This window comes from Centropristis striata, chromosome 3 (assembly GCF_030273125.1).
Source record: "Centropristis striata isolate RG_2023a ecotype Rhode Island chromosome 3, C.striata_1.0, whole genome shotgun sequence".
Lineage (NCBI taxonomy): Eukaryota > Metazoa > Chordata > Actinopteri > Perciformes > Serranidae > Centropristis > Centropristis striata.
The window spans coordinates 8967772-8987836 of record NC_081519.1 but is presented as its reverse complement, the minus strand read 5'-3'; the positions used below and the strand labels follow the sequence as shown (position 1 = coordinate 8987836).

The following is a 20065-nucleotide window of genomic DNA, read 5'->3' as shown; positions in this document are numbered from 1 at the left end:
AAATATAAACCAGTCTTTCACAGATACATTGAACTTTTTATGCTGTGGATGAGCTCTTATACCTGTCCCACATGTTGTATGTTCATGCTAGAGTAACTTTTAATTCCTCTCAAGAACCCCATACCCACTCTGAACAGACTTTAACCTCTTCTTACCCTTAGCCATCAACGTGCATACAATGTTTGTAGAGATGAAAATGCAGCAGATGCTTAAAGTATGTGGCTTCTTTCCTCCTGTGCCCCGTTTTCTCACTTGTGTCCTTTTGTGTCACAGTGTTTGTGTTTAGAAACGGAGTTCCAAAGAGGCCATAAAGACTCTGCATTCAATGGGAGCGAGAAGGCAGGAATTCCTCTATAAACACCAGTCATCAGGATTCTACAGAGGCACACTCCCACTAACGAGGAGCACAAACACACACATGTAACACACACACTTACACATGAACACGGAGCCGGATGATTCATGTGAAATCTATGGAAAAATAATGTGAAACTGTTCTGATAAGCAAATGGCAACTTATTTAAAAGAGTTTATGAGTTTAAATGAAGATGTTGAATAAGACTCAGAAGAGAGTCAACAAAGTGCATGCAATATATCACATGACACACACACACATACATACACATGTTGTGTTTCCATCACTTGAGAGGACATTACATTGACTTACATTAATTTCCTGGAGACTTTCCCCCACCATATCCCTGAACCTAAACATTAAACCCAGTCCTTACTCTAAAATAAAAAAATACATTAGGAGGATTTGTATTTTGTCCCCATAAGGTTATAGTTATACATGTACACACACACACACACACACACACACACACACACAGACTAACAGTCTGCAGACCGAAAGTAAAAATGGCCTGCATACCCATTTTTCTGCAACACTGCATTTTTGTGTCTTGAGACATATACCGTCTTTTATGTAGCACAGAAGCGCTCTATCACCTGTCTTTGACTTTAACACTTTCTTTGAACAGTCCCAACACCACAGAGTGCTACATCCCTCTACAGAGGTCCAGAACATGAAGATGGGCTAATATCTGACCACCAGTTCACTTGGTTCACTCATCAGAGTGAGTTGATACTGTCCTCTAGTGGTGGATTATCACAGCTCTCCCTTTATGAATCACTACAATGAATCACACTGAGCCTTTTTTATTTAACATGTTATCTTGATCATATAAAGCTTAAAAGGCATCAGACTTTGGAGGAGGTATTAGAGTAACAGGGCCCCCTCAGAACAGTGAACACACACACACACACACACACACACACACACAAATCTGTTGATGGAGATCATGTTATGTGATCAAAATCTTAAAAAAAACCCAAAACCAAATGGACCTTGAGACTGTTCTCTCATCTGCTGGTTCCAAGGTTCAGAGGGAACTTTGAACCTCAGTTTTTAAAAGAGCACAACACCAACTTAGTTCAGTTTCGTGGTCATGTGAAGTACTACTAAGTCTCAGGAATGAGTCCTGATGATGACGTCAGGGTTATCTCTGCTGGGGCTCAAGGTGTAAACTTTTTAACAGATCGGTGCTTCAAACTGGGGTTGTGAGGTTTGAAAAAGGTACGTGTTTATAAGACTTCTGCATTGTGGGAATTGTGGGTGCTAGTTTTCAGAGATTGCAGTTGTGCAGTGTAAGTAAGTAAAGTTACTCAAGAACTATACGTAATACAAATGGAGTATTCGTAACTTGTTTGAGTTATAATGTTGCATTTTTTATAGTTTTTACTTTGCTATGTTTATCTGACAGCTTTAATTACTAGTTCCCTTCCAAATTAAGCTTTTTGTTCACAAATATATTTGGAGGGTTTATCAAATATAATGGTTTATTATAAATGTAACTATACAACAATATAATCACAAGATGATTGACAGAACTATTTTGATTGTTTTAGTCATTTTAATGTAAAAATACATTTTGCAGCTTGTCAAATGTGAGGATTTTTCTGCTTTGAGTACTTTTACATTTAATACTTTACATTTTCCTGGTTAAAGTTAAGTACTTTTACTTAAGTAGCATTTTGAATCCAGGACTTTTATTTTAATGACTATTTGTACAGTGTTAGTACTTTTACTTCAGTAAAGGATCTAAATACTTCTTCCACCACTGGGAATTTCACCCATAGAGACCAAAAACTTGGACATCTCAGTCCCTGCTGCTTCAATTTTGACCTATCTTTTATTTTTTCACTTTTTCACTTTTGTGAGACGCCCAACATTACACGAGTGGAATAGGCCAACTAAATTGCTGCAATACTCCGTTAACACCCACACATTGAAGGACCTAAAAAAACTGAACTGCTATAGACTACCAATCATAATATAATATGCAGTAGTGGAATGTATCAAAGTACATTAAGTACTGTTCAATTTTGAGGAACTTGTACTTCACTTATTTCTATTTTATGTAAATGTATACTTCTACTGCACTACATTTGATATTGTTCTTATTACTCCTCTACATTTAGCTGACAGCTTAGGTCAAGACAACTTAAAAAACATGATTTAAATTGACAAGACAGTAGTTAAAAGGAGCCCCATCTTTACAAAATTAAAATGCTGCTTACATAAATGCATCAATACAAATACTCTAATAATATGTTTAGAATATATCTAAAGTGAGTGAGGCCATTCTGCATAAGGAGTCCTTTTACTTCTGATACTTTAAGTACACTTTGATGCTGATACTTTTGTACTTTTACTTGTACTTGTAGAGTAATTTCACAGTGTGGTATTAGTAATTTTACTTAAGTAAGGGATCTGAATACTTGTCCCACCCCTGATAATATATACAGCTTTATATCTGAGCATAAATTGCTGTTTGTTTGTTGAAGTGACAATAAACCACTGAAAACTGCAGCTGCTCTATACACCAAAGGCCAAACAGATAAAAACCCAGAACTTGTTGTCTATCGTCACCCTGTTAAAATAATCACCTAACTCATCTTTTCAAGTTTTGCAGGAAACACAGAAACTTCACCAAAAGTGTAACATATGACATTTATTGATCATTTCACTCAAAAATGATGTAACAAAAGATGGCTGTTGGCATAGTAATAACACTGTGTGTAAATTATGTAACTTAAGAGAAATAAATTAATTGTGTTATTTTTTGAACATGCCTTAATGACTTAATGTTTATGACACATCCCATGTCATGTTTATGACACGCTCATGTCACTCTTATGTAGACACCTTAGAGTAAAGTGTTACCAATATTAGTGTCAACAATAAAACACTGATAAACTAAACTGATAACTAAACAATCTCCCTCTAGCTCTTCTTTGCTGGGTTCTTATCTGATGCCTATGAATGTGGCAAATTGCCAAAGAAGTGATGATCTTAAAGGGGTAAAATCACATGATCTGATCAACTGAGGATGTAGGCGATTTTACCATAGGTGGCCGGCGTCATGAGGAGATGATTTAGGCAAAAAAAAAAAATGTTGACAAAAAATGACTTAGGCGATTATTTTAACAGTGTGACGCTATGATATAAACCATAGACAGAAAATTAAAGAGAGAAGTCATAAGTGGGCTGAGACGATCAGTCATGTGCGTGTGACGTAGGGCGCAGACGTGTTGGAGGAGGAAGTGAAAGGGGAAGAGAGATATTGGGGGTAGCAGATAGTTAGCTCGCTGGCAGGCAAGCCTTTCAGAAAAGTGCCAAATTTACTCACCAGTTGTAGATACCCTGACTTGTCAATTTACAACACCGCTTTTGTAAGTGTTCACGCAAAGGGTGACACATTTTCTACGAATTTGAACCAGACATTGCCAAATTAACGCTAGCTAACGAGTTCAGTGCCAGCGAGCTAGCTAGCTAACGTAACGCCTCGTTAGCCGTTGACGCTAACTGTCCTGAACAATAACAGCGAGTGAGCTCGCAGTCTGCTCGGTCCACGTCAAGAAGCCGCCTCTCCGCTGTGAAACAAGCTGAAAGTAAGTCAGATCTGGAGACGACAACAGTGTGTTCATATGTGTAGTGTGTGCTCACTCGTCACTTTGTCGCCCAGTGTCTTCTTAACGGATAATGGTGGTGCAGTTTGTTTTTTTCGAGTAGCTGGTTGACAAAAAAAACAAGGCCGGCCTGTGGCTCCTTTGGGTCGACTCCATCAAGGAAGGAGAACCAGGGAGACGAGGTCCAACAAAGCATCGAGCAAAATATATGTCAAATGCTGACAGAGGGGATTTACATTTCTGTTAATACTTCGCTTTTTACTTGGCCTTCTTGTGTACAGAGGGAGGGGTCACGGGGGAAAGCCACTTTCTGTATGTTTGATTGATCATATGTCGAGGTAGATTTTTTTACAACACGTCTTGATGGTAGCAAGTGTCGAGTTTATATATGTGTTTGTCAACAAGGCTGCCTGAGATAAATATCCAGTGTCTCTGCCCTGGTGTTGCCAGGCAGACTTGCACCATGTTTTTCTCCGTTGAGTTGTTTTTGTTTCGCTTGTGACTCACAGGTCATGCAGGTACGCGACTCTCAGTTTATGTGTTTGATCAAGTACTTAATTTGATGCCATGATGTCGCAACAACGCCCATGACTTGCTCCGAAAAGCTTGGCAAGATGAAGTGTTGCCTAAAATGTACTTCCATCCGTTTCCTCGTCCTAATGGTCTGACACTGTCATCTAACTTTGTTTCCTTTGATTTTTAGTCAATGGTTTCTAAATCACATGATTCACAGTATGAAAACTGGGACTCTTCTGTGATTTTGTTTTTAATGATTAACTGTAGTAGTTGGCAACCAGCAGCAGTACCTGCCTGGCAGTTTGGATGAGCTCTGATTTCGGATGTAGTTATATCCAGTGAGTTGGCATATTTTATGTATATTGTTGTTCAGCACAACCTATCTTCATGAGGGCTTCTCATGGTTAAAATGCCTGATTTTTCTTTTTCACAGTTAACATAACAGCCTACACAGCTGTGACTAATTTACTTTCTACAGTGTACTTTCCTGTCTCTTCTGTGTGGAGTTTACATGTTCTCCCTGTGTCAGCGTGGGTTTTCTCCTGGTCGTCCGGCTTCCTCCCACAGTCCAAAGACATGCAGCTTAGGTTTAATTGGTGATTCTAAATTGTTTGTCTGTCTATGTGTCAGCCCTGTGATAGTCTCCTGTCATGTTTCTATATTACAGACACCAATAATCAGGACTGACGGTACAGCTGATTTCATTTTCACAAAACTGCTCCTCAGCATTTCTACAATCACGCTGTCCTCTTCTTCACCTTTGTGGAAATGTGTAGAGATGTTCAGATAACATTTTTCCCTCCTGATACCGATTCAGATACTTGTGCTGTGGGTATCGGCCGATACCGAGTACCGATCCGATACCAGTATGTTATAAAAAAAATATCATACTACACCTGCATGACGGTGATATGATTATCATTGTGGTAAGGCCTGGCTCAGGTTTAACCCTTTGTAAAACATGAATATATACAGCAGATTCAAGCCATTTATTTTTAAATAAAACAGTATACAAAACAGGAGTGCAACAGCAACTTAAATAAATAAATCTAGGAATATATTTAAATTAAAGTGCAGCCAGAATATTGTAAAATGAAGGTACAGTATAAAAAACTGTAGTGCAACAGCAATTTAAATAAATATAGCACCACTGCTTTAAGAGCTTAACTGAGCGAACCAGTAAATAGATTACTTAATTAATAAATTACATGGTATCGGATCGTTGCCTGGACTCCAGTACACGCCAATACCGATGCCAGCATTTTTGGCAGTATCAGAGCAATTTCAGATACTGGTATCGGCATCGGAACAACTCTAGAAATGTGGTTGAATGAATCCGCTGTAATTTAGAAATTTGAATGAATCACACTAGCCAGAGTATGGACAATACATAATTTGCTCACTCAGTCATGTGTTGTGTCATATCTCAGATCTTGCTTATTTAATTTTGGCGCAATGTGGAGGAAATGATGCGCTCCACTGCTCACCACTGCATCTGAGTATTCAGAAATTACACTGATTGCCTAATAGTGATCTAACTGTCATATTTTATGTATATAGTTGTTCAGCGCAACCTATCTTCATGAGGGCTTCTCATGGTTAAAATGCCTGATTTTTCTTTTTCACAGTAAACATAACAGCCTACACAGCCGTGACTAATTTACTTTCTACAGTGTACTTTCCAGTTTGTTCCACTGTACAGGACTATATCAGTGTCTAGATTTTTTTGAAAGCCGTCTTTTTCTCAAAACATTTTTCCCATTTGATACAAACATTAATTACAACATCAGATAGTATCTGCATTGTGTAAATGTAAGAAAATACCTAATTCGAAAGCATTACTTTATAGAAAACATTTGCTGTACATGATATCGTGTACTAATAACATGATAGTATAGAGCTTTAATCACACATTATTTCAGAATTCCTTTTTTTAAATTCTGTCAATATGCTTGATTTTAAAAAATAATGACTTTTTGTGAAACCTGGGCACCAACCAGGATGCATATCACATAGCTGACCAGAAAACATTTAATATGGCCTAACTTTATGACGTGTGGAGATGAGTTTCAGCATTGAGAAACATCTGAAGCCATCCACATCTATATTTAGTCCAGAGTTTGTTTCTCTGTGGGTGTGCGTGCACAACCCATATCAGAGGTGATCTGTGAATTCCTTCTGCCTGTGCCAGTGATTTACTGGCAGAGAGGGAAATATGTCGGGACTTTAACATTCTTACAACACATGACGGTATGAACACACCTCGCAATATGAATCCATGAACAGTTGAATTGCAATAGCTTGTGCATGTGATGGGAAATTGCCTAATCTAAATATTTGTGGTGCCAAGATTTTACAAGTAAAGCATACAAATACAGATATTTACTAGACATCCTTTTTGATTCTCTAATAATATATATTTGAAACTAATTGTGGCTTAAAATTTTTTATTTATTATTTCATGTTGGCACAGTTGTTTTCCCATCAAACCCATAGTAGTGGACTGAAAAAATGAAATGGTACCTAAAAGAGATGAATCAAAAAACACACTTTAGTACCAGGACTCTGCAACACTACTCTTAACTATCTAACCTTATAAATATGCAGAATTCTGCAATTGAAATGTTTGCACAATATTTGAACTATTGTCTACAGCTTTGTTTTTGAACACTCATTTCTTAACAGTGAATTATGATAATGTATACATGTAGGCATAACTACTCTAACCCTAGAGTACAGTTAATCAGTAAGTTAATGTTGATTTCTCCATATTTCCACCTATTTCTACAGACTCACAAATATTATATTTAAAAAACGTAACTGTTTTTTTTTCTTTGTCAAGATTAATTTAGTTGCTCTGATTGTAGTATCAGTAAATGTTGGTGTATTCATGTATTTCTTTAGACAGAATAACTTGGACTGTTTTTAATGAGAAACTACCACCTGATTTCTGAACGTCCTATCCGCAATGATGGTCTGCACTCAGAAATCAATGTCTAACTCTTCACTGTTTGTCAAAGGTTAAAGACCTGAGTTGCGTTTCTTTTGTAATCATGTGACTGTGGTCTGAGCATACCTAGACTTCAGTGATGTACTGTTGTTTGTGCTTCTGTCAGCTAATCAGTCAGTACCATACGTGCTTCACATACTGTGCTTCACAGCATGGCAGTCACTGGAGTACTGAACTTGTTCCTTTAGAGAGGAATGCAAGTATACTTTCCAGCTCCTGATGGGAACTGAAGTGTGTATTTTATAGGTGTGGTTTCAGAGTTTGGATTCATTTTAAGGGCTTTTGATTAACTGAATCGGTTGAATCAAAGTTGTGTTTTTTCATCTTTTTTTGTCTTGAAAAGGAAAGCATGTCTTATGTTGTATAACTGGGTTAGTAAAAAACCTGTTTGAGCTGGCGGATTGGCACGTCATAAATGTCTTTTGTGCATGATGAGTTTACTTGCGCAAAGAGCTGATGGGAAGTTGTCATGTGTTCTACTAAACCATTGTCTAACAGGTCATCATGCTCCACTGCCAAAATAGGATTAACGTTGTCATTCTTATTCCCCCAAATCAGAGAGGTATTTTTGTTTACTAATTGCAAACAAAAATACACTCATAATTGCAATCGTCTATATTTTTTGTTCACTATGTACTGTAAGTACCCATATATGAGTTTTTTGGCCGAAGTCACAGTTAAGTTTTATGAGGAAATACTGTATCATGGGCCACATAGTCCCATCAGACTGCTGCCATTGCAGCTAATCTCACTGAAAGTATGGCACCTACACCTACAGTAGACATTCTTTGTTTTTCTCCTTGTCAGAAGCAACGTGCTGGACTATTTACAGATAAGACAGAAGTGTGAAAAAAGATAAAGCAGCCTCTTACAAAGTACAGGTTTATTTTAGTCTGTTTAGTCTATTTGAGTAAACCTTGCAGATAACTGGCTTGAATGAAGCCTTTTTTGTGTTTATTTTGCTGCCACACAGTTCATTTTGTACTATGAATTTCCTCCATTAAAAGGGAAGTGAACCGGCTTGTGTCCCTTCTGTGTGGAGTTTACATGTTCTCCCTGTGTCCGGCTTCCTCCCACAGTCCAAAGACATGTAGCTTAGGTTTAATTGGTGACTCTAAATTGTTTGTCTGTCTATGTGTCAGCCCTGTGATAGTCTCTTGTCATGTTTTTATATTACAGACACCAATCATCAGGACTGACGGTACAGCTGTTTTCATTTTCAAAAAACTGCTCCTCAGCATTTCTACAATCGCACTGTCCTCTTCCTCACTTTTGTGGAAATGTGGTTGAATGAATCCGCTGTAATTTAGAAATTTGAATAAATCACACTAGCCAGAGTATGGACAATACATAATTTGCTCACTCAGTCATGTGTTATGTCATATCTCAGATCTTGCTTATTTAATTTTGGCGCAATGTGGAGGAAATGATGCGCTCCACTGCTCACCACTGCATCTGAGTTCAGAAATTACACTGATTGCCTAATAGTGATCTAACTAGTGTTGTCACCAGACTGGAATTTTTCATTTTGATACATTACCTTGAGAAATATCAATATTCAATACCGTGTTTGATTCCACAGGAAGAATTGACACATTGAGGGTAAAACATTTTTAGATTTTTATGAGAGGATAAATGTGACAAGGCTAAAACAGGACATCCTTTTTAATAGTTAGGTTTTGTTTTTTTTAAATAAATGAAAACCACAATCTTCTTGAGGTAGTACACAGAAAGACGCCAAAGTTGTGGCAAATTGATGAAGTTAATTAAAAGTGTTTAAATGACTTTTATTGTGTGTTCACTTTATAGTTTCACAGTTGTATTTTTTTAAGCAATGATAAAACTATGTCTACTTATAAAGAGATATGGACAGTCTTTGGATAAATAGGTAGTGTCGTCTTAATCATGTTGTTGGTTAAAATGCTTGTCATTTTCCATAATCATCATCACATATCAGTCAGACACAATGAGAATGAGCTGAGTTCAGCACATGCTGTAGAACGTTGTTTGGTTTGGACTCTGAGTCAGTTCTTTAGGAGGTAATTTCCTGTCGTGTGTGAGAGAGAAAGAGAAAGAATGATGTGTTCCTTGTGATTTGACCAACAGCTTAGAAAGCACATGACTGGAATGAATGGCATTCGAACCTGATTGGTCCAGGGGCATAAAACTCTGCACACAAATTTGTAGGTGCCTGTGTGCATAGAAAAAGATTGAACTTTGTATTGATTTAATTGTCCCTGAACAATGGGAAACTGGTGATTAGGTTGTGACTTGCAATGAAGAGGTTAGGAAGGCATTGTTGAGTGCTCTCTGTATGCTAAAGTTTTTGTTGTTTGTTTGTCTTTCTGCAGCTGTGGAAAAATGACATCCAGGAAGAAAGTGCTCTTGAAAGTCATCATTCTGGGAGATTCTGGGTAAGTCACAACCCAGGATTTCTCTCTCCTACATGTCAAAGCCAGCAGTACACAGTATAAAATTATCAGTTAGATCTGCTCTGAAAATAGCCTGGTGGGAAAAACCCTAAATGCCAAGGTATTATTTTCTTTTTGAGTCTTATCATTGAAGGCTGCTTTTTTTCGGTGTTACTTCCTTCCTGGCTGGAATTATTACTCTGCTGTCTCCAGGCAGAACAGCCCTGCTACAGAACTAGTAACACACAATCACTGCCATTAACTTTCGTGCTAAGATAAGACAGAGTAAACAGTAGAAAGTTAAAGTGCAGTACAAGATATTTAAAAAGTCCAAGTTTAAAAGTTAATATAAGGCAGTGGTAAAAAGAATCATATTTGAAACTTATTTGCATAAAAAGGAGCTAATTTTGTGCGAAATGTATGCATATTACTTGCTCCAAGTCTGTTCCTGTCACTTCATAGGTGACAGAAATAATAGTGGCTAATCTCACTGTAATATCAATGTCATTGCCATCATCATAACATACTCTCAACAGACTAAAAAAGTTAGACTTTAAGCAATCAGACCTCTGTCTGGCTATAATGCCTCTTAGTTGCTTTGAGATGTGATGGCAAGTATTCAATTCTCTCAGGACACACGAAACAGCAAAAAATATAATTGCGGTCTTGAATGCATGCATATATCTCCAAGCTCTAAATTAATCTAGGTTATATACCACCTTTTGTTTTTGCTCTTGCATTTGCTCATCTAGAGCATCTGTTAAACTTGCTGTCTGCTTGCTTCTCCTCTCAGTGTTGGAAAGACCTCCCTAATGAACCAGTATGTGAACAAGAAGTTTAGTAACCAGTACAAAGCGACAATAGGAGCAGACTTCCTGACCAAGGAGGTGATGGTGGACGACCGGCTCGTTACAATGCAGGTACAGTACAGCTACAGCTGGGAATGAATTACACTATTGTAACTTCTTTTACTAGACACAAACCATGACATCAGTGTTTTGCATCATATCCTTGGTGGTAATTTCTCTCTCTTCTGCCTTGTATTCTTGCCCATTTACTGAACCTTTTGTCTGCATGTGGTTGCACAGATCTGGGACACAGCTGGCCAGGAGAGATTCCAGTCTTTGGGTGTTGCGTTCTACCGTGGCGCTGACTGCTGTGTGCTGGTGTTTGATGTGACCGCACCGAACACCTTCAAGACACTTGACAGCTGGAGGGATGAGTTCCTGATCCAGGCCAGCCCTCGAGATCCTGAGAACTTCCCCTTTGTGGTGCTAGGCAACAAGATTGACTTGGAGAACAGACAGGTTGGTGGATAACGTAACGACCATGATAATCCAATTTTAAATCATTACCCATGCTGCATTCAAATGTCAGATGCCTCAAACTTGAAGGCCCAATTATAATGTCCACCTTAACTGACTATGTAGAACTAAACGTTTGAATGATATTTGGCTTCTAGTACCTGGAATTTTCTTGACCCTGTCAGCATTTAAGTTTTTAGAAGACTGTATTTGGTGGGGTGTTTTGGGGTCCTCTCACAAGATAATTTTAAGTTTTCAATTAAAAAATATGCAAATTCACACCATTTGGACGATTATTATTACTATATTTGTGTAGTTATTCCTTTCCAAATTGATTTTACGTTTATTTTTGGTGGCCAAAACGTCTTGTGTGCTGCACCTAAGCCTTATAATGTTAGTGAAGATCCTGCTTGTATTGATGAATCTTTCTCTTCATACACACAGGTAACCACCAAAAGGGCTCAGGGTTGGTGTCAGAGTAAGAACAACATCCCCTACTTTGAGACCAGCGCCAAAGAAGCCATTAATGTAGAACAGGCATTCCAGACAATTGCACGTAACGCCCTCAAACAGGTGAGTTAACAGTTGCTTGAAATGAAGAATGAAAGACTGGAGATGTGTGCTTTTGTTATTTGCATATCTTAATGCAAAAAAATGATGGCAGAATAATGTTAAACCCATCTTTATTGCTTTGACGGTTTAATTTTCTCCCTGATTATTTCCTCACTTTTGCTGCCTTTCAGGAGACAGAGGTGGAGTTGTATAATGAATTCCCAGAGCCCATAAAACTGGATAGGAATGACAGACCTAAACCTTCAGCAGAAAGCTGCAGCTGCTAAGGGACAACTTGGACCATCTTCTCTCTTGGCTTTCTGAAACACCCTGTCACCGGTTACATCACCTGCGCCACGCTCCCAGGGAAAGGACTTCCCTACTGGTCTTCCTCCTTCACGCCACTCATCATTCCATCGACACAACCCCTCACGCAGTACGCTGCACATGGATGTACCCCCCCTCACTTAGAACACAAATTATCACACTAGCGTACACTCGCTGACAAATCCAGTGCCCAGTGATCACACGAGAGAAGATTGACACCCCTTCTGACCTCACAGTCCCTGACTCAGTAGTGAGTGATCTCCTCTCCCGCCCACCCATATTTTGACTGTGGCCCCTGACTCTCACACTGAGGGGGCGAGATGGAGCCATGTTCAAAGAGTGCAATTGGGAACTCTAGATGGACTGGCTGAAGCTCTGTATTGTGAGATGATGTTGGCTAATGTCAGCATCCCAAGAATCTTATTCTCTTTTCCTGTTTTCGCTTTGCTTTCTATTGCCTCTCTGTCAAAAAATAATCGAGTTTAACTATATATATATATATATTTTAATTGGCTGATGTTATTTCTCAAGCCAATCTGAAACACATACTTGTTGTTTTGCACTTTCTTTTTATGTTTTTGCCTTTAAATATTATAGAGGGATGACTGATTTTGGGCAACATCTGCTACCACACGCCTTTTGGTAAGCTTCAAATTAAACCTCCTCACTTATTTTCCCTGTCAAATATATCCCCTGAGAATCTGTTTAACACTTTGGTGATTGTACTGCCTTTTCCCCGTTCAAGGTTGTGTGTTTATAAATGCCTCACACTGCAGAAGAAATGTTCCTAAGTAGACATTAGGTAAAAGCTGATAATGCAGTCACAGTGTAAAACATGGATTAATTCCTTGATATATTAATATTTGCCTTTTATGTAACATTACTTGTACTGCTACTATTACTGCTGTATGTGTTATGTCCTTCATCAGACATCTTTCAATGCTATGGAATTACAATACGTGTCACCAACACAGCATACACCTGTCTTCTGTCATGTCTTTGTTATTGCTGTTCTCTCTCTATCTGCTTGTAGCTCAGGTTGGCTAAGTACTTACTATTTTTAACGGATTGTGCATTACGGTGTATAGATGGTAAAGGTAAATGGCTCATGGATTGAACTGAAATGGATGTTCTCTCTTTCCATTTTAAGAAAAGATCCAACATTTTGCCCTGGTATTACTCCTTCTCCTTATAGAAAAAAATCACTGCGATGCCAATGATGTTGTCAAAGAAAATTGGGACGTCAAACAATAAAACTCTTGAATATATCAATGGTCTAGCATTATTTGTCCTAATATCTGTTTATGTTTTCATGCATCCACTTGTTTAGCAATATAAATATGTTTTTCTTGGAATTTTTATGTTCCCAAGTGTGACTTGAAAAATGGAATTTGTCTGAAGGTTAGTATCACACAAGTCACTAACAGAAGTGTAGAATTTTTGTTCAAGTGGGCTGTATGTCCTGGGCGCTGAGTGCTGTTTTAGAATTTAAAAGGCTTTTCTAAACTGTCAGAATTTTCTTATAGAGTGCTAGCACAGAGCTACCTTTGTATGCTCAAAGAATAAAACAGAAATTGCATTTATGGCATTTCATAATTGAGAAAAGTCATTATGGTACACCACCAAGCCCAGGTATCTTAAATGAAAACCTGACTCGCATCTCAAATTAATTCCATTGTTCATTATAAGAATTTGACTATGGGCAAGACTAAAGCAGACACTCAAACTGAAAAAGCAAAATAACCTGTTAAACATATATTTGATAAAAGTAATAAGCAGGGAGACTATGCGGTGGCATTTTAACATTCATTGACCAAGTCTGCCTATCTGGAATTAATATAACAGATAGCAAAAGTAGTTTGAACCTAGTCGAAATGTAATTGCAGATATATAAAAATATAGTTTTGACAAGTCAAAAATTAATTATAGCTTTGACTGGGTAACATTTTTGTTTCAAATATCAATAATAAATACCCAGTCTATTTAATAAATGTTAAAATAGTTTGCCATAGATAGACTGGCATTGTTTGTCTCCAATCAGCTTTCTGGTTATTCTGTGGTGAGAGGGAAATAATAATTATACAGATCTTCCCCTTGAAATCACACAGTTTAATTAGATATATTGTAAATTCAAAAACATTTATGCTACTGCTTAATTGTAATTTCAGTTACTGTTGTTCAGTTATATTACAATTTCAGTGTGTTATTTGTCATATTTCTAACTGTGCTCAATCTGCGGGTTGCTTTGCTATCAGATGTAATTCAGACAGAGGTGATTTCCGGTATGTTCGCGGAAAAGCCTTGACAAGTGTAGCTACTTCCGCCTTTAGCCGCCTCTCATCATACACAGAAATGGTAAGAGAAATTTCACATTTGTGTCGATAAACCAAAACATTGTTACATATGTCTGACCATGTTGATGTTAAATCGTTCGCGCTCCTGAACTAACACTCTACAAATGCAAGAAGGCGCAGCTCTGTTTTCTTCTAGTCTTATTTGGACTAGCTAAGCAGGTAGTTAGCTCCTAGGCTAACGTTAGCTGTGTGTTTCCTAGCTAAACAAGAAAACACCCAGAATCATGGAATGTTACTCCGTCATAGTGCACACCAACTGTCATAGAATGTTACTGTTGCTATGTTACTATGTGAGGTGGTGGCTCTGTAGTAAAACTTGCTAATTAATGTAGAATGAGAACTGATAGTGGACACATCTGGCGAGCTAGCTGACTCTTTAGTTGATACCAGCTGTGTAGATATCGCCACCCTGTTAAAATAATCGCCTAACTCAATTTTTCAAGTTTTGCAGAAAACATAAAAAACTTCTCTAAAAGTGTAACATGACATTTTTCGACCATTCCGCTCAAAAAAGATGTAACAAATGATGGCTATTGGCATAGTAATAACACTGTGTGTAAATTATGTAACTTAAGAGAAATGAATGACTTAAGCAATTTTTTTGAACATGCCTTTCTGACTTGAGAAATATGACATGACAAGTATCATGAGCATTAATGTTACTTCAAAGTGTCATTGATGTTCATCACACATCCAATGTCATGTTTATGACACGCTCATGCCACTCTTATGTAGACACCTTCAAAATAAAGTGTTACCATATCTTGCTTAAGTCACAAAGGCATGTTCAGAAAATTGCCGAAGTCACATTTTATTTTGACTTAGGCATAATAAATCCACTTAAGTCACACACTTGACATAGGCCATTATCTTAAAGGGGTAAAATCACATGATCTGATCAACTGAGGATGTAGGCGATTTTACCATAGGTGGCCGGCATCATGAGGAGATGATTTAGGCAAAAAAAACAATTTTGACAAAAGATGACGTAGGCGATTATTTTAACAGTGTGACAATATGAAAATAGAATTGTGTAAATTGCAAATCATCTCACCTTTTTAACATTTGATTTCTCTGTATTAGTCAAAAAATCTTTGTCAGCACTATGAGGCTTATGGTTTACACTCACCGGCCACTTTATTAGCTAGCAAGGTGTACCTAATAATGTGGCCGATGTGGTTTTCTGCTGCTGTAACCCATCTGCTTCAAGGTTGGACGTGTTGTGTGTTCAGAGATGGTCTTCTGCATACTTCGGTTGTAACGAGTGGTTATTTGAGTTACTGTTACTGACTCTCTATTAGGGCTGGGCGATATGGACCAAAAGTCATAACCTGATGTATTTAGGCTAAATGTCGATATACGACATATATCCCGATATTTTTATCGCAAAGTGAGAATACATTTTCAGTCAAAGCCAAATATGACATGTCACAAGTAGTTTTATTGAAACCATTCATTTAAGTGAACATAAATACTGTATAACAACAGGAGTACCTTTTTTAAAAAAATCAAAGCTCCATAAAGTGCACATTTAAAAAAAAAATATCTTAAATAAAAATTGCCTATGAAATTCAATAGGCCAATCTTTTTCTAAAATAAATATATTTATATGAGAAAAGAATAACAAACATTACAAAATAACTAAATTTGACAAACCCTAATAAGGGCAGCATTTATATATAAAGAAAAAAAATTGAACTATATCGATTTATGTGATATTGTCTAATTCCATGTCACGCTCTCCTCTGACCTCTGGCATCAACAAGGCAGGAATTTACTGCTTGCACAATGTTATGTCAGTGTCAGTACACGCATATCTGCAATTCACATACTCACATATATACATACATATAATAGTAACCTTATGTCTTTTTTTCAAATCTCGAATTTTGGAAATGTCAATATGGTGTTTTTCTGTTATTTCCGGAAGAGCCACCCTACTACATGCATCAACAAACTATAAGAAGACCATTTTGAGGGTATCGGGGCATTTGCAAACAAGCATTACAGACTTTTTCACGTATGATTTTTTTTGTGTGTGCAAATTTCACATTTTGGACATCTCAAAAATTGAGTTTTTTTTGTTATTTCTGGAGAAGCCACCCTACTATATGTATCAACAGACTATAATAAGCCATTTTTAGTATCAGGGCATTTAAAAATTGTATGATTTTTCATGAAAAATTTCATTTTAGGACATATTCTAAAATTGTTGTTGTTATAATAACAACAACAAGCTATTTTAAATAGTTTTAAGTAATTTTTGAACAAACAGAATGACCAATTTTTTGACATTTTTCGACATACTATATATAGTATGACTTTTTGTTTAATTTGGACTAAAATATTGTTTGTTTTTTATATATTTTTGAAGGTTTCACGCTGTTACTATGACCAACAAAGTATTGAAGTGTCCCACCTCAGACAGTTCAGTGTGATAGCAGACTGGTTAGAAGACAGAAGGTTGTTGGTTCAAACCTCATAATGGAGGCTCGATCCTTATGAGCTGCAGTGAGTTTTGAGACTGAACATCCACTGTAAGAAATCAAACACCCCCACTGGTTGGTTCTGACGGATAAATGCAGGAGGTTATAGATCTAAATTTCATGAATGAAGTATCTATCTATCTGTAAGTACGTAAAATGACTTTTAATGAGACAGTATACAATCAATTATTTAAGACTCAAAATTCATGAGTTTTGAACCAACAATCTTCTGTCTTCTGGTCAGTCTCCTATCACACTGAGCTATAACTTTTTTAGTTTATAATATTTTTGTATGTATTATGCTAGTACTATGGCCAACAAGCTCATTTGAAATCATTTTTAGGCATTTTTGGACAAACAACAGAATGACCATATTTTGACTTTTTTCGACATACTATAGCATGATTTTTTCCCCCAAAATTTGGACATCTCAAATGATGGTGTTTTTCTGTTATTTCTGGAAAAATATACTACTACATGTTTCAACAGACTAAAATAAAACCATTTTGAGAGTTTCGGATTAAAAAAAAAATTGGATGCCTTTTTTTCCCAAAATTTTGGACATCTCGAAATATGGTGTTTTTCTGTTATTTCTGAAAACGCCACCCTACTACATGTATCAACAGATTATAATAAGACCATTTTGATACTATCGTGGCATTTAAAAATGTTATGGTCAAGACTTAAGGCAGCCAATGTCCTTGATGTGAAAGCAGGGACAAGTGTGTATTTGAAACTTGCTTGTCCATAGGAAATTTTACAAGTTGGTCCTAGTTGTACCTTTCCTGTAGATTAATCCTTTAGGGAGTATTCTCATCTACTTTTTCTCTCCGCAGACAGCCACCTTGCGCCCATATCTCAATGCAGTTCGTGCTACGCTGCAGGCCGCCCTCTGCCTGGAGAATTTCTCCTCGCAAGTGGTAGAAAGACACAACAAGCCAGAGGTGGAAGTACGGTGAGTCTGTCACCACATCTTTTTTTCACCTCTTAGTGTCTGTGACCTGACTGTGTGACAGAAACTGAAGTGTGTGTGTGTCTCTCCCACTTTTAGGAGCAGTAAAGAGTTGCTCCTCCAGCCTGTAATCATCAGCCGTAACGAAAAGGAGAAAGTCCTGATTGAGGGCTCGATCAACTCTGTCAGAGTCAGCATTGCTGTCAAACAGGTCGGTCATGGTTTTGTGTTTAGACCCTGATACAAAACAGATGGTTGCTTAGCAGTTAGTGATTCACCCAAGCAGTTTCAATTTTTTTTAATCCTGTCAGATGTAACTCACTGTGGAACTGTTTTTCACGGCAGTATATAATTCCTGTAACTCTATGGAAACAGCACAATTATGGCTAGTAGTAGACAGAACACAAAAATGTCACTTGTGCAGTATAATGTTACAATGCCATAAATTATATTTAACTATATATGTCGACCTCTATATTTTTACAACCTTTCTTGTACTCTCCTCTATGCTCTGTGTAAATAGCTTGCAGTTTATTCCAAGTTTCACTGAATTTTTGTCACAGTTCATGTCCTCCTTATTTTACTGAGGTGCTCAGAATTTAAAGATTATTTTGAAGGATCTGGTTAGTGAAAACCTTTTTAGTGAAAAGCATTGTCATATATGATTTGTTCAAGGGCTGTCGAAAATGTGAAAATCCAACAATAATATGTGTTTATGGCTATAAATGGTTTTTTTTATTTATTTTTTTAAGAAAATGTGGATGTCTACAGTGGTTCAGATGGTTAATAAAATTGATGTGCTGATCAGAACTGTATCTGTTATCCTGACTGTTCCTCCATGATTTGCTGCTGCAGGCAGATGAGATTGAGAAGATCTTGTGCCATAAATTCATGCGTTTCATGATGATGAGAGCGGAGAACTTCTTCATCTTGAGGAGAAAACCAGTGGAGGTAAGTGGGCGTTGAAAATGGGTCAGACACATTTACATTTCCCACACATATTGAACATTGTTAAAAAATAGCCAGATAAGGAACAAGTTGTCCTGTAAAAGGAAACATGGCGCTAAAATGAAAATTATTTTGTCATATGAACTGCAAGAATGAGTAATTAATGTAATGCTCTGAATTGCTTTGAACGATTAGAGCTCTTGAATGCACCTTGAATATTCCAGTTCGTAGAGGCAGCAGAAACAACAGTGTTGGAAATTAACTGCCTTGGAAAATTATTTGTAGTAGGGATTTACATTAGTGTCAGTTATTGCTGTTTAAACAGTCTTTTGTCATTTTGCAGGGCTACGACATCAGTTTTCTCATCACCAACTTCCACACAGAGCAGATGTACAAACACAAACTGGTGGACTTTGTCATTCATTTCATGGAAGAAATTGACAAAGAGATCAGTGAAATGAAGCTGTCTGTCAATGCCAGGGCTCGTATTGTCGCCGAGGAGTTCCTCAAAAATGTAAGTTGTGGTTTCTGTGTCTCAATGCAATTTTAGGGCTACAATGTTAGTAATATTCCAGGCAATTGAAATAATATTAGCAGAGAAAAATAATTCTTCTATGTCTTTTTAGAGTTTCTGTAGCTGAGACTTTGTTTTTGTTTGACTCTTGCAGTTCTAAGAGAGAGAAAACCCGGGAACGCATTCCTTTTGCAATGTCGGCCGTCACTGTGGAGCTTTCACATCACAGAGCAGAGTGGAGACAAATCTGATCAGCCAGGAGAAGTTGAGAAACTTAAGACGTACAGTAAGGATGTACAGGCCAGTGGGGTTTCGCCCTTTAACCTTAAAATGCCCCTTTGCTCAGAAATATTGATTGTTTGTACATAATGAATATTCACACCAGACATTAATTTCTGCCGTTAGAACATTAGAAGTCAAAAAATGGTATTTGTAATCAATATTTATGAGCACAGGGCAATATGGATTTAAATTTAAATGTTTTTTTTAATATATATATTATATGCACATTCAGTTCATTTAGCTATTGTTTTGTTATGACAGACCTTAAACCATGAGGGCAATCAATTGGTGCACGTTTCTTGTGTTAGTACCCGAGTCCACAGATTAAACCCTATTGTAGATGGAAATAATTAAAATATGCTGAACGTAAAGATAAATAAAAACATTATTCTTTGTATTTATGTGATTTTTTTTCCTCCCATTTGTGTTTTGAA

General features: G+C 37.2%; 2 protein-coding genes across 2 annotated transcripts; both read left to right on the top strand.

The window, feature by feature from the left end:
• The first annotated feature begins 3603 nt into the window (after positions 1–3603).
• Positions 3604–13363, top strand: LOC131968605 (ras-related protein rab7-like). Its single transcript, XM_059329559.1, has 6 exons — positions 3604–3957; positions 9853–9915; positions 10706–10832; positions 11001–11219; positions 11661–11789; positions 11960–13363. Exons 2-6 carry the CDS (start codon positions 9863–9865, stop codon positions 12053–12055), a joined length of 624 nt encoding a protein of 207 aa, XP_059185542.1. The 5' UTR covers positions 3604–3957; positions 9853–9862; the 3' UTR covers positions 12056–13363.
• Positions 13364–14394: 1031 nt separating this feature from the next.
• arpc4 (actin related protein 2/3 complex, subunit 4) lies at positions 14395–20028 on the top strand. The gene is made up of 6 exons (XM_059329000.1): positions 14395–14450; positions 17772–17890; positions 17987–18098; positions 18743–18838; positions 19179–19349; positions 19504–20028. The coding sequence occupies exons 1-6, from the start codon at positions 14448–14450 to the stop codon at positions 19507–19509; spliced, it is 507 nt and encodes a 168-aa protein (XP_059184983.1). The 5' UTR covers positions 14395–14447; the 3' UTR covers positions 19510–20028.
• Positions 20029–20065: the final 37 nt, after the last annotated feature.

What these genes read in the sequence shown, in the direction of transcription:
- arpc4 (XM_059329000.1), top strand. An exon ending in AAGCCAGAGGTGGAAGTACG is followed by an intron (nt 17,891 to 17,986) that starts GTGAGTCTGTCA and finishes TCCCACTTTTAG; the next exon opens with GAGCAGTAAAGAGTTGCTCC. An exon ending in TCAGCATTGCTGTCAAACAG is followed by an intron (nt 18,099 to 18,742) that starts GTCGGTCATGGT and finishes TTGCTGCTGCAG; the next exon opens with GCAGATGAGATTGAGAAGAT.
- LOC131968605 (XM_059329559.1), top strand. Translation starts at nt 9,863, where the DNA reads ATGACATCCAGGAAGAAAGTGCTCTTGAAAGTCATCATTCTGGGAGAT. An exon ending in ATCATTCTGGGAGATTCTGG is followed by an intron (nt 9,916 to 10,705) that starts GTAAGTCACAAC and finishes TTCTCCTCTCAG; the next exon opens with TGTTGGAAAGACCTCCCTAA. An exon ending in TTGACTTGGAGAACAGACAG is followed by an intron (nt 11,220 to 11,660) that starts GTTGGTGGATAA and finishes TCATACACACAG; the next exon opens with GTAACCACCAAAAGGGCTCA.